The sequence below is a fragment of the Maylandia zebra genome, linkage group LG15, assembly GCF_041146795.1.
Source record: "Maylandia zebra isolate NMK-2024a linkage group LG15, Mzebra_GT3a, whole genome shotgun sequence".
Taxonomy (NCBI): Eukaryota; Metazoa; Chordata; class Actinopteri; order Cichliformes; family Cichlidae; genus Maylandia; species Maylandia zebra.
Genome location: NC_135181.1, coordinates 26,955,422 through 26,973,080, shown reverse-complemented (window position 1 = coordinate 26,973,080; position 17,659 = coordinate 26,955,422). Strand labels below are relative to the sequence as shown.

Below are 17,659 nucleotides of genomic sequence, written 5' to 3'. Positions count from 1 at the left end.
TTTGTGGATATATGACTGACTTTAATTATCCACAAAATCATCACATTCTCTGTAAGATTAAGGCCAACTATCAAACGGCGTATAAAGTAAAGGCTTTAAAACAAAGTAAACGCTGAAAGTACAAACATCGCTAATGTCACATAACTTTGCCGGCATGTGGCCAAAAGTAATGTTTTAATGTTCTTCATTATTAAACATTTGCACATAAATAAGTGACATAATATTCAGTACTTATTGTATAAGCCATGAGACCAGTTTTCCCGTGCTTCACTCGCGTACGTCAGTTTGAAGAGGAAAAAGAACTCCACGGGACTCCGATGTGAAAAGATGTAACAAAAAATTTATTCCACAGTTTGCATCTTACAGGAGTGGTCAGGTTTAACTTATCCTCAACAAAATAACCTACTACGGTAGGAAAACCGTGTGGCTCTGTTCTACCCTGCTGCCGCTTATAGCTTATGCCGTATTAACTCTTTTTCTCTCTCCCCGCTCCCGCACCGCATGCGCTAATTTGCATATATCCATGTTATACCCCTAATTAAAGATTAGATTAAGAGCCCACTCCGGGTCGGGGATGAGTTCCTGCCCCAAGTGGAGGAGTTCAACTATCTCGGGGTGTTGTTCGTGAGTGATGGGAGAAGGGAGCCGGAGATCGACAGATGGATTATATATCCGTGTTGCCCGGATTTTACTATAAACACGAGTCTTTAAGGCACATGCATTCATGGTACTACGTAACCAAACCAACACAGCAATAAAATAATTTTAGTTCCACCATAAACATGCATTTACTTCTTAAATTATTAATTACACAAACAAGCTTAACAATAGTGAAATATAAATACTAAAACATATGAACTATCTTAACTTGGCTCCGGTATGTGGGAGCCAAGTTAAGATAGTTCATATGCTCCCACATACCGGCCCCTAATTGTGACTCTATTACACAATTACCCAACTTGTGGAGCCAAAGTACACAAACTTCAGTCTCTGCAGTTGATTACTTCAGTCCGATTCCGGCAGAAGGCAAATCTTCGTAATAGGTCTGTCCAGTACACTCGTTTTGGTCTTGAGCCTAACCTGCCGCACCATTCCTGCCTTGTCCGAGATGGTATGGATTACTTTCCCTGTAATCCAAGAGTTGCGTGGGGCTGTATCATCAACAACAAGCACAATGTCTCCAACCAAAAAGTTGCGAGATGGACGGGTCCACCTTTGCCTCTCTTGAAGTTGTGGCAAATATTCCCGTGCCCATCGTTTCCAGAATATTTCCAACATGTATTGCACTTGCTTCCATCTTCTTGCATAGAGATCTTGCCTGTCGAACAGTCCGGGAGGAAGAGATGGTTTATTCCTGAGGATCAACAGGTGATTGGGAGTGAGTACTTCCAAATTATTTGGATTGCTGGACGCTTTGGTTATTGGCCGACTATTAATAATGGCCTCCGCCTCACACAGAAGTGTATGCAGGCTCTCTTCCTCCAGTGTCTGCAGCCTCAAGGTAACGTATGGGATTTTCTTCACTGACTTGATCAATCTCTCCTAGACCCCTCCATGATGGGGTCCTGAGGGAGGGTTGAACGTCCACTGAATGCCTTGTTGTTTTAGGTGGTCTTCAATTTTGGACACATTCCATTCAGCAATGGCTCTTTTAAGTTCACACTCTGCACCAATGAAGTCAGTTCCATTGTCAGAACGAAGGATCTTTATCTGGCCTTGTCTGGCTATGAAGCAACGGAGAGCATGGATGAAGGAATCTGTGTCCAGCGAGGCTGCCATCTCCAAGTGTATTGCACGAGTAGTTAGGCAGGTGAAAATGACTCCATACCTCTTCACCGTACTTGGACCACGTTTGATCTCGAACGGACCAAAGTAGTCTACTCCGCAGTTAGTAAATGGAGGGTCATCTGGCAAAACTCTGTCTCGGGGCAGGTCAGCCGTTTGCTGCTGCCCTGCAACTCCATGCTCACGCCGGCAGGCAATACACCTAGCGAGTATTTTTCTTACTGCAGAGGCACTGGGTACCCAAAATTTTGTTCTCAACTTGGAGAAAACATGATTGCGACCACAATGAGCCAAGTTCTCGTGTATTTCTCTGAGGATAAGCTTCGTGACGTAAAGATCCTTGTTCAGGATTGCTGGCCGCTTAGACTCCTCGGGTAGTGCTACTCTGCTGAGTCACCCTCCGACCCTGAGGATGCCTTGTTCAAGTACTGGACACAGTTTGAAAAGACTACTAGTCCTCTTCACCCCTTGACCTTTAGAAAGTGCGCTGATCTCCTTGGGAAATGTCTTCCTTTGACGGTAGCGAATGATTGCTTCTTCAGCCTTAGCAAGGTTCTCTACAGTTAGCTTGTTGGTGTCCCCTTGAAACAGGCTGTCCTTGAAACCTTTCATATCCCTATCGACTTCAGGATGAGTTTTAACAGCACTCAACTCCTTCCTTTTGAGACACAGTTGCAGCAGAATGCTCTTGACTTTAAGCATCCATGCCACTGCCCTTTTAAGCTTAAACCAGGATGAGAAGTACTGCAGGAACTCCAGCACTACATCTTCACATTCCTTGATTGTACTAGCACACACCAGGTTACCCTTTACCTCTGGGTCATCTGTAGTCAGGCCTTCAACTGGTTGCACCTCTTCTGGCCACTCTTTCATGGATTTGGTGAGAAAGTCCGGCCCCTGTACCGTATGTATGTGTGGGACTGCAGGTATCTCTCTGCTTGGAGCCCTCTTGACGCAAAGTCGGCAGGATTCAGTGAGGTGTTGATATACCTCCATTGCTCTGGACTGGAGCATTTCAAGATGGCATCCACACGGTTAGCAACAAAGGTATGGAATCTACTTGTTTGATTGCTGATATACTTGAGTACCATGGTACCATCTGACCAAAATACAGATGGTTGGAGTGGAAGCTGCAATCCAGATGTCAGAACCCTGTCCATGCGTGCTGCCATTGTTGCTGCGGTAAGTTCCATGCGGGGAACTGTAATGGGCTTAAGTGGGGCCACTCTTGCCTTTCCCAACATGAATGCGCAGTAGACTTCGTTACGGTTGTTCCTCTGTAGCAAGTAGCTTACTGTACCGTAGCCCTCTTCACTGGTATCAGCAAAGTGTTGCAGCTGATTGTATACTGACTCTCCAAAGCCCACAGGTTTAAAACATCTTGGAACGCTTATGTTCTCCAGCTGGTGGAGCTCATGCGTCATCAGATACACTTCATACATAGGTCACACCAAAACCACAATGACTTTTAACACAATTTAAAAAGGAACATGGCATCTTCATGGCAGATGTTTCCTGTCAACCTTTTGACTTCCGCTTCTCCAAACCCGCAGTTACAAGCAAACACGATTAACCTCTCACCTATCAATGATTCTCTCTAACTGAGTGTGTGTGTGTGTGTGTGTGTGTGTGTGTGTGTGTGTGTGTGTGTGTGTGTGTGTGTGTGTGTGTGTATGTCGTCCTTAAATGCTCTCTCATCTCACCCGTTGCACTTCTGACCTTTTACCAGAACAGAGGCTCATCCTTATGTGTAATAACCTAACTGGAACTATATGTAGTATGTTGAATAAATGTTTTAATCAAGAACCTCTACTAAAAGCTTAATAAAAGAATATAAGAGTATAAAAAGACAATTTGAATAACCTGCCCTTAGACTCTGCTTTCGGTTTCACTTCTGCAAAAGGCACACTCTGCAAACCTGCAATTTCCTGTCAGCCTGCAACTTAGTCTTTCTGAAAGACACACACTGTTTAAACATCTGAATACAATACCAATGCTGTAGATTATATTATTAATGCAATGGTAATGATGATGATTATTAACAATAGCAGTAAAATAATTTCCCTGATCTCCACAACAGCTGAAGCATAGTCCTTTAGTTCGCATGAAGTCAAGCTTTTCCTTATGAAGTGACTTCTTCATCCTCTTGCACTGTTCCATGGTGTGCTCTTCACCACGACAGAAGAGACAGGGTTTAGAAAATGCACACACCTGATTTCCGCTGACCTTGTTCCTTTCTTTAGAGGGTAAGTCCTGTGTAGTGGTGATAGTTGCAGCTGTGGTGAATCCTTTTCTGTTTCCACTTCTCCTTTGCAACCTCTCATCCACTTGCCCTCTAACTTGGACCTTTAAGGTGCTGTCCTTTATATCACCGAACAATGGATGCAAAACTTGTTTGGCCTGCTTATTGACAAACTCCGCCAGATCTGCAAACTTGACTCTGCGTTTTGCCTTGTCTAAGACCCCGCAAGCAAATGTTCTCCACCTTTCTCTCAGCTTGTACGGAAGCTTGGAAACGATAGCACGCATGTTGGCCGTGTTATCCAACTCCTCCATGTACTCCACATCCATCATTGCATTATGACATCCAGTAAGATAGAGGCTGAAAGCATGCAGAGCCTCTCCATCATCTGACTTGATGGTTGGCCAGTTAAGAGCCTTGTGAATGTATGCCACTGATATCTTGTAGGCATTTCCAAAGTGCTCTTCCAACAGTCTCTTAGCCGTTTGATATCCATGTATAGGTTCCATATGAAGACAACTCCGTATCAATTCTCGTGGTTGCCCACTTGTGTACTGTTCCATGTAGTACAATTGATCCTTGTCACTCTCTGTTCTATGCTCCACAACATGTTCAAATGACCGCATGAACAGCCGATACTCCAATGGGTCCCCTTTAAGTCACAGAAATGCGGCCTTTAAGGCTGCAGACCCTGAATTGGGGTACAGCCTGTGTCACCCCTCCTCTGCAGCAGGCCAGCAAACCACGCCCCCGACACAGCTTCCCCACCGGCCCACCGAGGCCGGGGACTAGGGATAAAAGGCTCAATAACAATTTAAAATTTATAATTTACAGTTTGATGATTTAAAGTCACACACACAACACGTCGAAAGGGGAGGGGCCGGCTGCTTCGAAATAGAGCACATTTCATTCATAATGTGGAATATCTAAGCCCATTATGTATTCATGATTTGAATCCTGGGTTGTGTGAAATCCCAGAAATACACCTTAGACAAAGTGAATCTGTGAACTAATATGTAGGTCTATTAGGTTATGTTGTGGTGATCCTCGGGTTGAAGGATGGGTGTTCATACTGGAGTGCATAATTAAAACCAATGGAAGATGGACAAGAAAAGTGTCATGGTCCCGGGCCATGTGGGCCCGGTATTCTCAGTTTTTGTATGTTTTGTATTTCATCCCCTAGTCATGCCTTGGTTCCTAGGTTCTTCTGTTAAGATGTTCCTTATTTGGTTACCTCCTGTGTGCCCCTGTGTAACTGTGAGCCCTCGTGTTTTATTCCATGTCTTCCTCAGCCCGTTATGTCTGTGTTTTCCCCGTGCTCTCTCTCCTCCTGTTTGAACCTCTGTACTTCCTGTTTGACTCTGCCTGTCTCCCGTCAGTGTTATGTTCACCCCGCCCTGTCTCGTTATGGTTATCTGTGTCAGCTGTGTTCCCCGTGTGTTCCCACTTTCCTCGTTAACCCTCTGTGTATTTCTGTCTGCGTCTCCCTCTGTTCGGCGTCGCATTCTCCCTCATGCTGTGTGTGATTCCCCCTGTGTTTCCTGGTGAACTTTATATTAGTTTTTCCCAGTTTAGTTTTCCTATTATCTTTTGTCAGCAATAAAGCTGCATTTTGAGTTTATCCCTTGAGTCCGTGAGTTTTTGCGATTGGGTCCTCATCCTGCCTGCCACACAGCCGTATCATGACAGAAGAACGCGACCACGACATGGACCCAGCAACTCACAACCCCTCCGCTGAGCTCCGGGAGGATTTGATCTATACGGTGGAGTACCACTGTCAGGAGTGGGAGGCGCTGCCAGGAGACGAACATCGGGAGGTCGTAGCCGTCCGTCTACAGCGGATGGTGTCCGGACTCCCGTGGCTGTTCGGAGCGCTGCACCCCCACATCCGGGACTTCCTTGTTTCCACCGTAGGCGTCCGCCCGGAGCTGCCTCTCCAGTGTGAGGGGTCGGAGGACGTTCAGCCCGGTCCGCTGGAGGATTCGCGGCCCGGCTCATCTCCTCCCCCCTCTCGGCGAAAACGGCGCTCACGCCGCCGCCGCCCTAAAGTTTCTGAGCAAACTCCGGTGGTGAGTGACACTAACTGTTTCTTCCATGCCACTTCCAAGTCGGACCAACTCGGACAATATTCTGTTCCTGAGTCCGCAGTTTTTCACGTCTGTAACTCATCAGAGATGAACAGTAAGTTTGAAAATGACTGTGTTTCCAGGCCTCATAACATTTCTAAGTTCACCTCTGCACCTATTAAGCATGAGACTGAGTTCAGGCTGACTTAAAAAACTCTGGCACTGTAGACTCTGTGTGCGTCATCCCAGAGACTGTTAACTCTGTGTCTGGTAATTCTGGGTCAGTTAATCCAGAGTCTGCATTACCTACCCTCACACCCATGTTTGAGAATGACTGTTTTTCCTTTGCTCCTCCCGGGTCAGCCGTAATTGACACACAGACTGATAATCCCACTTTAGAAAAGAAAAAGACTATTTTTGAGTTGCATACTTGTGAACTAAGTGTTAAAACAAACTGTCCTGAGGCTCCTCTTCCTGCTGAAACCAGAGGGGACCCCCTGGAAAATGAACAGTGTGTCTGCCAACCTCCAAAGGCTACACTTTCTGTTTCTCAGGTTGCTTGTGACCCTCTGCCACATTTAGCTTTTCCTGCCTTGTCTGCTAGCTCTGACTCTGTTTCTCCAGGGATAAAGAATGTTGCTCCTCTCGTGTTAACACTAGCTGATGCGAAGTCTGTTAACTCAGGTTCTGAAAACACTAAGACTGTGCATTCAATCACAACTGTTAAGGTTAAGTGCAACAAGTTACCGTCCGTCATGTGTAAACTGCTAGGGGAGCTCAGGTTGACTATTCCTGAGTTAGTTTCTCACCAAGTTGCCTCGGACACCGCCTGTGTTAACTCCCCAACTCCTGTACCTCCTATGTATAAGACTGTGGATGGTGTTTCTTCAGTCCTGAACTATGCTGCTCTCCAGCCTGTATATTTAGAAACGGTCTGTGTGAATGCTCCTGTGTCCGCAACGGATCCCTTTGTGCTCGGTATTACTGACTCTGACTCTGCTAAACCTGGATCTTCCTGTGCTATGACTGTTTTAGAGACTGCTACTCCTAACATGGACAGCTTAAGGCCTACAGAGTTGCCAGGAGTGACTCGCCATGAATCTCTGTTGGCTAACACTGCTTCTAGCTCCACTAACTCGATTCTCCCTGTGTCTGTTTCTGTTCCTGTGCTTCGCTCTCCGCCTCCAGTTCCTGTAACCAGGGCAGCGCGGGCCCAGCTCTCCCTTGCACCTGTATCAGCTCCTCGGGTGAGGGTGGCTGAGGTCCAGCTGGTCCCTGCTTCTGTCCCCAGCCTGGCAGAGGCTCCGTTCATCCCGGCACCCGTACCTGCTCCTCGGGTGGGGTTGATGGACACCCAGCCATTGCCTGTTCCGGTTCCCCGGGTGAGGTCAGCCGTGACCCTGCTGACTCCTGCACCCGTCTCAGTTCCTCGGGTGGGAGCGACAGAGGTCCAGCTAGCTCCTGCACCTACACCGGCCCCCAGGGTAAAGGCAGCCAGAGCCCAGCTCGTCCCTGCACCCGTATCTGTTTCTCGGGTGGGGATGGCTGGTGTTCGGCCAGGCCTAGCACCTGTTCCTGTTCCCAGAAAGAGAGCAACCCAGAGTCAGACACCTGCTCAACCACAAGCGCAACTACCACTTCAACTGGCTTTACTATCCATAACACAGTCTGTAGCTCAGTTGTTTACGCAGTTTCTTGTTTTGTCACCAGTCCAGGCTTTAGCACAGTTAGCAGCTCCATCTCCTGTTCAGTCATCGGTTCCACTACCTGCTGTTTCGCCATCACTGCGACATGCACCCCTGTCTTTAGCGCAGCCATCAGCTCCACAGTCTGCTCAGTCATCCGCTCCGTTACCGCCTCAGTCCTTTGCCTCATTGCCTGTTAGTTTGTCAGCTCAGTTATTGTCTCTGTCACCAGCTCAGTGCTTAGCCCAGCAACCCGTTCAGTCACTGCCCACCTCAGCTGGAAGCCTTTGTGAGCCTTCTTCGCCAGCTGAGGATTACGCGGTGCTGACACACTTTAAACTGACTGTTTGCCCTACACAGCCCCAGCCGTTGCATCCTAAGCCGGCTGTGTGCCCTGTGCCGCTACAGTCAGCGCCCGCGGTGCCAGAGGTCCCCGCACCCGCTGGCTCTGCATCCGTCTCCGCTGGGGGTTCAGGGGAACCCCTCCAGCCTCTCTTCGTCTCCGCTGGCGGCTCTGGTCAGCCCGGCCAGCACCTCCTCGTCTCCGCTGGCGGCTCTGGTCAGCCCGGCCAGCGCCTCCTCGTCTCCGCTGGCGGCTCTGGTCAGCCGTCGCCGCCGTTGCCGTTGCCTTGCGCGCGGCCGGCCTCCGGACCAGCTCTGTCTCCTGTGCCACCCGTCTGGTCGGCCCCCCGACCGTGTGGCCCGTGAACTTTTGTGCCTGTGGGCCCTGGGTCGGCCTCCTGACGTTTGTTATGAACTAGTGTCTTGTGCTCCGGTGTTTTCTGTTGGGGGTTTTGTTTCCTGTTTTGGTCCCTCCGTCCTGGTCCCCCGCCTCCCGCCCTGGGTGGGGTGTTTTCTGTTTTGCTTGTGTTTTGGTTCCTGGGTTTGGGCTGTCGGGTGCCAGCCCTTAAGGGGGGGGGGTGATGTCATGGTCCCGGGCCATGTGGTCCCGGTATTCTCAGTTTTTGTATGTTTTGTATTTCATCCCCTAGTCATGCCTTGGTTCCTAGGTTCTTCTGTTAAGATGTTCCTTATTTGGTTACCTCCTGTGTGCCCCTGTGTAACTGTGAGCCCTCGTGTTTTATTCCATGTCTTCCTCAGCCCGTTATGTCTGTGTTTTCCCCGTGCTCTCTCTCCTCCTGTTTGAACCTCTGTACTTCCTGTTTGACTCTGCCTGTCTCCCGTCAGTGTTATGTTCACCCCGCCCTGTCTCGTTATGGTTATCTGTGTCAGCTGTGTTCCCCGTGTGTTCCCACTTTCCTCGTTAACCCTCTGTGTATTTCTGTCTGCGTCTCCCTCTGTTCGGCGTCGCATTCTCCCTCATGCTGTGTGTGATTCCCCCTGTGTTTCCTGGTGAACTTTATGTTAGTTTTTCCCAGTTTAGTTTTCCTATTATCTTTTGTCAGCAATAAAGCTGCATTTTGAGTTTATCCCTTGAGTCCGTGAGTTTTTGCGATTGGGTCCTCATCCTGCCTGCCACACAGCCGTATCATGACAAAAAGTTCAAAGCCATCAGGTGCTCAGTTTAGAAAAAAGAGAAAAGAAGAGGAGGAGAAACGAGCAAAAGATACAGGTAAGCAGATGTGTCATTGGATAATGGCAGGTCATCCTGAAACAATCAGAATCAGAATACTTTATTAATCCCTAAGGAAATAATGTGGATTACAGTTGCTCCAAGAAGAAATGGTAAAAATAGTAACAGTAACAGACTAAACTCCAAACAATACATTATGTTACAGATTTGAATAGTAATTAGTCATTGTCAATTGTTGATTTGTCCTGTTCTCATTGTATGACGAATTATGATGGCTGTTTGGTAGCCGTTTGCATACAATGCATACTCTCTCTCTCTTCAAATCAAATCAAATCAAATCAAATCACTTTTATTGTCACATCACATGTGCAGGCACACTGGCACAGCACATGCGAGTGAAATTCTTGTGTGCGAGCCCCACAAGCAACAGAGATGTGCAAACACAACAACACAAACGAGCAAAATACAAGAATGGCCAACCTGAAACTAATAAATATATGTACAATATATAATAGTGTATGCATTTCTGGATGTGTATACTAAATATTTTCCTACGTGTGTGTGTGTGTGTGTGTGTGTGTGTATACACATTTTTACAAATTAAATAGTAAAATAAAAATATATATATATATTATAATAATAATAATAAAATATATAAAATATACAGAGTTGAATATGTGCAAAACAAGTGGCATTTATATACAGTGTGGAGTGCATAATGTTGAAGTTCCAGTAGTGAAGCTGAGGTGTCTATGACGTGTTCAGCAGTCTGATGGCCTGATGGAAAAAGCTGTCTCTCAGTCTGCTGGTACGGGACCGGATGCTGCAGAACCTCCTTCCTGATGGAAGCAGTCTGAACAGTTTATGGCTGGGGTGACTGGAGTCCTTGATGATCCTCCCCGCTTTCCTCAGGCAGCGCTTCCTGTAGATGTCTTGGAGGGAGGGAAGCTCACCTCCAATTATCCTTTCAGAGCACCGCACTACTCGCTGGAGAGCTTTGCAGTTGTAGGCGGTGCTGTTGCCATACCAGGTGGTGATGCATCCAGTGAGGATGCTCTCAATGGCACAGTGATAGAAGGTCCTGAGGATGTGGGGGCTCATGCCGAATCTTTTCAGTCTCCTGAGAAAGAAGAGGCGCTGCTGCGCCTTCTTCACTGTTTTGTTTGTGTGTACTGACCACGTAAGATCCTCAGCCAGATGTACACCAAGGAACCGGAAGCTGCTCACTCTCTCCACAGCAGCGCCGTTGATGGTGATGGGGGTGTGTACTTCTCTGCACCTCCGGAAGTCCACTATCAACTCCTTTGTCTTTGCGACGTTGAGGGTGAGATGGTTGTCTTGACACCAGTGGGTCAGGGCGCTGACCTCCTCCCTGTAAGCCGTCTCATCACCGTTGGTGATAAGACCCACCACTGTAGTGTCGTCCGCAAACTTCACAATGATGTTGGAGTTGTTAGTGGCTGTGCAGTCGTAGGTGTAGAGTGAGTACAGGAGAGGGCTCAGTACACACCCCTGTGGAGCACCAGTGTTCAGTGTGATGGGGGATGAGGTGATGCTGCCCAGTCTGACCACCTGGCGTCTGTCAGACAGGAAGCTAAGGATCCAGCTGCAGAGGGAGCTGCTCAGTCCTAGATCCTGCAGTTTCCTGTCCAGCTTCGAGGGAACGATGGTATTGAATGCTGAGCTGTAATCTACAAACAGCATCCTCACATACGTGTCTCTCTTCATAAGTGTGTGTTTCTCTGGCGAAATTCAGTATGGTTCCGACAACAGTTTTATGTTAATGCACAATCCTTAATATGTTTTGTGTGTGTGTGTGTGTGTGTGTGTGTGTGGGGGGGGGGGGGCGCCAGAGGGAGTGTTCACCCGGGGCGCCAAACAGGCTAGGATCGCCACTGCTTACAATAGAAAATAGACATAAAAAATATTTATTCTGTGACCCCAGTTCCACTCAGTCTTGTTTTTCAACAGTAATCTGCTGAAATTAGCCGGGCTGCTTTCATCTTTAGCTGAGGAGAGAATTTAATTCATTTCACTAATCTAAGCAATTAAAAAGAGCCACTGAGGTTCAGCTTCAGACTACAGAATGAACACTTTAATAAACGCTACAGCTTAAATAAAAGCCCCCCCCCCCCCCCCCCCCCCCGAGGTTAAACCTGGAACCTGGAACACTTAGCAGATGCTCTGAGGCCTTGCTTGGGTCTGACTCAGGTCATATTCCAGTACAAATACTGATTACCTGAAGATTATGGAGGCAAAGGTCAAAATAATAATGATGATTCTAGTTTCCACAGCAGGAAGTTCTGACTCTGCCTCCACCTGCAGGCCTGCGTCCATGCTGTGAGGAGGCACAGTGGTTCTCCTTCTCAGTGAGTCAAACCTGAGCACCAGCACCCTTCAAAGGAGGCTCACCGCCACTTACATTCACCCCCACCAGCTTTCAGTCAGTGACAGCTTCACAGCAGCTACACCAACCTGTCTGTCGTCTCCAGCTCCTCCCACCCCCACCACCCAGGAACAAGAACCTGAAGGCATTCCCACCTGCAGAGTCGAGACAGAGGTGTTAATCCTGGACCTGGTGTAAAGACCTCAGGACCGGCTCCTCGCTCACTGACCTCCACCCCACTTTAAACTCCTGTGGGTGGTGTTAGAGCACCATCAGCATTATGTAGCTGAAGTGTGCTGATGAGCCGTTATGTAAGCCCGTGTCAGAGCCTGTCCTGTCCCACTGTGTGAAGGTTCACGCTTCAGCAACATCATTCTCCACCCACAGCCCGTGCACACCCAGCGTCCCTTTATTCTGCAGTGGAAGCACAGATTTCCTCGGACGCTGAAGGAAAATCAAGCCAGAGAGTTCATAACTGAGCACTGGTTAAGCAGAGATGTACTCACAGTACTGGAACATGGCTCGGGGACGCGGGCCGGACTACAGGAGATATACGGTGAGTATCACACAATGCAAACCACTCTGATCCTGCTACACGTGAGACAGATGAGCACAAACATCTGTCCTAGGTCTACGCTGAGCTCACTGTTGAATGTGCTTGGCATCATTTCTAAAGCTTGATTCAGACTAACTTCAGTCCGAACTGATCCTCAAGTCTTTTCGGTACATGTCGGTGTGGAGTTGCTTTTCTCCCACGGTGCACATCAGGTTACTGCGTAGGGTTAAAATGGCGTTCTGGTTATGGCGACGTATATTTCACACGGCAGCACGATGGCACAGTGGTTAGCACTGTTGCCGCACAGCAAGAAGGTCCTGAGTTCAATTCCACCATCAGGCGTTTGCATGTTCTCCCCGTGTTTGCGTGGGTTCCCTCCGGGTACTCCGGCTTCCTCCCACCGTCCAAAGACATGCAGCTTGTGGGGATATGTTAATTGGATAATCCAAATTGTCACTAGGTGTGAATGTGCGAGTGAATGTGAGGGCGAATGGTTGTCTGTCCCTGTGTGTTGGCCCTGCGACAGACTGGCGACCTGTCCAGGGTGTACCCTGCCTCTCGCCCTATGACAGCTGGGATAGGCTCCAGCACCCCCCGTGACCCTGAAAAGGATAAGCGGAAGTGACTGGATGGTATAGTTCACGTATAAATGTGTCAAACTTGCTTTGCTGTACTTTCATGCAGCTTTCATGTCTCGCTCTGATTGGCTTGATGAAAACAACCTGATTGCCCTGTTTTTGTTTTAATTAATTATCAAAATAAATATTTTGATAAACAACAGAATAAATATGTGCTGCTGTAGCCGACTCCTGACCAATCACAACAATCCATTTTACTCTGACCAAAACCCGACTCGTTTCAACAGAGGATGCCACATGACTCGAGCACGCCGAGGGTTTGGTTCCATCTGTTCTTCAGGTATCCACACTCCTGGGTTCTCAGTGGAACGCTGTTCACGCACAGCTTACCTGGTCAGTTTGGATTAAAGACATTTTCTATTGAAATTAGAAAACCCGAGACCAACAGACAAGACAAAAGTTAGAGCTGAAAGTAGAGACGGTTTCTACTGGTATGAGTGATCAACAGTCTATTGCTCCCTTTCTTTCACATGTGCTCAGTATTTATGCCCTTATACTTCTGTGTCTCTGAATGCATGCCCTGTTCTACACACTCCACATTAAATGTATATATGCACACCTGTATGCAGGTGGTGGAGGGGGACACGCCTCTTCCTTTGGGCTCCACCTGTTGCAGGAAACGCCTTCATTCTGCAGGAGAGGACGAAGAGGAGGAGTTGAGGAGGAGCTGCGCATCTCGGCCCAATCCCGAAGGCTCGCTGTCGGCTGGCGAGCTGAGCCGCTATGGCGAGCCTGAGGAGGAGGAGCTACAGAGACTGTGCCAGCGCTGCCACATCATGGCGTCCCAGCTGAACCGACAGGCTGCTGCTCTGGCCGACACCGCAGCGCTGAAGGTCAGAAACACATATGCACACACGTGTCTCGGAAACACGAAACCCGGCACCAGTGCAAGGACATCACTGATGTAGTTTCTGAATGTCTCTTTAGGCCTGTGGCGAGGGCGAATAACAGCGCCTGCCGAGCCACAGCCGCCTTTGAGGCGTGACCACAGGCTCCCATGAATAAACGTTAAGCTCTGTGGCACTCACAGATACGTCATATACATCCTGTATGTTCCACACGCTACAGTTTGTGGTTTTATTGATGTTTAGAAAAACGTTCCCATTAAAAGGAGGCTGGCTCCAGGCTCCAAGATTCACAGGGACTCTAACCCGTGTGTGACCACTGCACTCACCTGTTCTGTAGTTGTTTTCAGTTTGTTGTCAGTATTTGAGTGTATGTCGATGCAGGCAGGCCTGCGGTCTCTGATAACGCCGTCCACTCAGACTTCTCATCGTTTCCTTTGCTCATGTAGTTTGATGGAGTTCATGTTTCTGTATTTGCTATGAACTTTGATTGGGAGATTTGGAGGTCCACTTCCTGTCCTGGTGAATGTTTGACACTGAACTCCTTTGTCAGGCTTTTTTTTATATCAATGCATGAACATCAGAGTGGCTCACGTCTCCGTTGGGCCAAGCAAGCTTTGCTCTTCGCTCTCGCTCGCTCTGCAGAGCGGGTAGCTGTGATTATTCTGATGATCTCTCTGGTCACCGAGTCGCTGCTCGCTCTGCTGAACACAATAACATCACAAAGTCTGAATTACTTGTGTTCCTTCACTCGCCTCTTTAATCTCTTTTTTCCCCTCCATCTCGTTGTTATGTGTATTTTAAGTATATATTAGATCCAGAGAAAATAATTTTATCCTGGTATGCAGGAAGTATTTAGATCATGTATGGAAGGAAAAATTGTAAATTATTACTTGTAAATACTGAAATCCTTAAAATGAGCACTGACCGCCAGTTTGTGTTAGCTGAATTAGAACAGCCTTGTTCACTGACAGTCCGACGGATTAAAGTGTTTCCGGTCCGAGCATCTCCAGCGCTGGACAAGCCTCTCGTCTCTTTGTCTCTTTCATTGAACAGAAACGCATCTGCGGTCGTTCTAGCTCCAAGTTTAAAGGAAGTACAATGTAACTGCAGCCGTGGGACTCATGGTGTCCCGATCACTAAATAGACGAAGAATCCTTCTCAGTGTGGACATGAGGATCAGCAGCAGACTTATGGCTGACCTTGTGCTGCGGATGGATCGCCTCAGACATACTCTCTGCTGGACTTCGGTGCATCGTTTGTGTCTTCTTCCTGCCCATCAGGGACCCTCAATGTGAACAATTTAACCCTTAACCTCTATATTCCTGTTAATGTCTTCCTGTTAGCCTATCCAGAGCTCATTAGTTAGCAGTACGTCATCATCTGCCCTGATTTCACCAGCCCGCCAAACATCTCTGATATTTAGAATAAACTGATCATTGTGTGAGAGCTAAAAGGATCTGACTGGTTTGTCTGTTTGGACCCGGAAACGTCTCCTGGTGTCAGACTGATTTAGCTCGTGCATGGTGATGGGTATTTTATTTGGAGCAAGCAAAAACAATTTCATCAGTTTCTTCTCTGATTTCACGTAAATCTGCGCTAGAACTAAATTTCTACAAGTTTTCACATTTGCTTTAATCCTGAATCCTGTTTGATTATGGTATGCGCTACTGCTAAAGGTCTCGCTCCAGTAAAAGCCCTGAGGATGTGCTGTGTCAGCAGCAGCTTTATAAGCCTGACCTCAAGAGCCTGACAGGAAGTGCTGAGCGTCACTTCTGCCTGTGCATTCAGGCCCAATATTATCCTGATCATCACCACAGCACATATCTCACTTCATGATGGTGATGGGGATTTTGCAGGTTTTGAGGAGAATAAACTCTGAGCTCGGGTCTTCAGACTTTAAAAACCCAATTTAATGCTTTCAAATGGGTCATGTGAGCAGGATAGTAATTTAATGAAGTTCTTCCATCATTAAATATATAAACCCAGTTTACTTAATTGATTCTCCGCATAGTGTTCTGTTTTTGATGCTCAGAGCGTACAAGCTGATAATAATTTCTATGATTCAGGTTATAGGTTTGATTAATTAACAGCTGGTTTCATAGGCAAACACACTGTGGACTCCTGTATGCACACACCGGGGGGCACTGCTGCACATCATTTTCAGAGCATGAAAGAATGGCTTAAAGAGAAACATCTAGGCTGTTTGTGTGTTGCACATAAAAGCAGCCGGCAGCTCTGATGTGGAGTCTGAGCGTCTTCTCAAAGTTTGATCCTCAGCCTGAGGAGCTCCAAATAAGCATCAGAGTCAGTGAAAGCTCCACCCTGCTGTCTGACTGCAGGGACACAGACACTGAAACATAATGCTCTGAAATGCGGACTACAAGAGCATTTCTTTCAGAGTCTGAGACCCCGAGGAGGCCTGCTGAGATAAATGACTGTGTGATGGAGGGCAGATGAAGCTCCACCTCCTGAGAGGGAAGCCCCAGATCTGTTAGAGACAACAAATGGAGTCCACGCTGAGCTGCTAATGTAGGCCGGCACGGACTGAGACTGATGGGGTGGTTGTAGCTCAGGTGGTAGAGCGGGTCATCTACTGATCGGAAGGTTGGTGGTTCGACCCCTGGCTTCCCCAGTCTGCATGCCAAATGTCCTTGGCATGTTATCCTTGACTAACCCCAAATTGGTCTCCGATGCATCCATCGGAGTATGAATTTGTGTGTGAATGTTACTTAGAAGCTTGTGTGAATGGGTGAATGTACAAGTTGTGTACAGCGCTTTGAGTGCTCAGAAAGAGTAGAGTAGTGCTATATAAGAACCAGCCTATTTACCATGATGATGCTCTCTGCAGGACCCGCTCATCGACTCCATCCTTCACCCCACCAGCTGTAACAGGAACATCTTCACCCTCACAGAAAACATGCAACATATGTGACCTTCAATCAAACATCTAAGGTTCTTCTTTGAGGCTGTGAACGAACAGACAGATTTCACAGCTTCAGAGCAGCTGAGGTTTCTCCTTTTCTACTTTTGGAAAAGACTGGAGATGCACAAATTTACATTCTTATCCATTCATACACAGTCACATCGTAGCCCTGCGAACATCCTGTCAGAGGTTTAGTTGAAGTTAGCAGGGAAGGAACATCTCCTACATCCAAAAGATAATTCTTTGTTTTTAAATTAATCAGGTCCCAATCAGCCCAAATAGCAAAGAGAAATTAAAAATGCATGCCATTAAAGAGATCAGGTCTTACGAGTTAAAGGCTTTACTCAACTTTATTTCCTGTGGTGAGAAGAGCAGAGCGGGAGAGAATAAAACTCTGCTTCTATAGTGACGTGTTTCTATTTTCCCGTTTCTGTGGTCCTATGTTTCTATTTTCACGTTTCTATGGTCACGTGTTTCTGTGTTCCCGTATTCACGTTTCTTTGGTCACATGTTTATATTTTTACATGTTTCTGTGTTCATGTGGCTCTATTTCAACGTTTCTATGGTCACGTGTGCCTATTTTCACATATTTCTGTGTTCACTTGTTTCTATGGTCACGCGTTTCCATTTTAATGTGTTTCTATGGTCACATGTTTCTGTCACAGCTGCGGTGGCAGTCGTGTAGGGTTGAAGGGGAAAGGACCCAATCGCAGGCACTAATGATGCAAAGAGTGGGCTTTATTTACATGAGGTGATAATACAGACAGAGCAGAGATGGGACAGACGGAAACTAAGAACAAACCTAAACGGGGACAATCTAACCAACAAATCTGAAACCATAACTCACAGGAAAACATACTGGGAGGAACACAAGATGACCAGTAAGAAGCAGAATAAAACACAGGGTTTATATACACACAGGAGCAATCAGGGAATGGGAGACATTGGGAGACTGTGTTTACATTTCTATTTTCACATGTTTCTATGTTTACATGT

At 47.3% G+C, this 17,659-nt stretch overlaps 1 protein-coding gene across 2 annotated transcripts in view; it reads left to right on the top strand.

Moving 5' to 3' along the window:
- Positions 1 to 12,111: 12,111 nt before the first annotated feature.
- The window catches only part of kif26aa (kinesin family member 26Aa), a 67,881-nt gene continuing 62,333 nt past the window's right edge, over positions 12,112 to 17,659 (top strand). For both annotated transcript variants that reach the window (XM_076874230.1, XM_076874229.1), the window contains exons 1-2: positions 12,112 to 12,254; positions 13,462 to 13,725. In XM_076874230.1, coding sequence (XP_076730345.1) covers positions 12,195 to 12,254; positions 13,462 to 13,725 — 324 coding nt within the window. In that variant the 5' untranslated portion in view covers positions 12,112 to 12,194. The remainder of the gene's footprint in view (positions 12,255 to 13,461; positions 13,726 to 17,659) is intronic.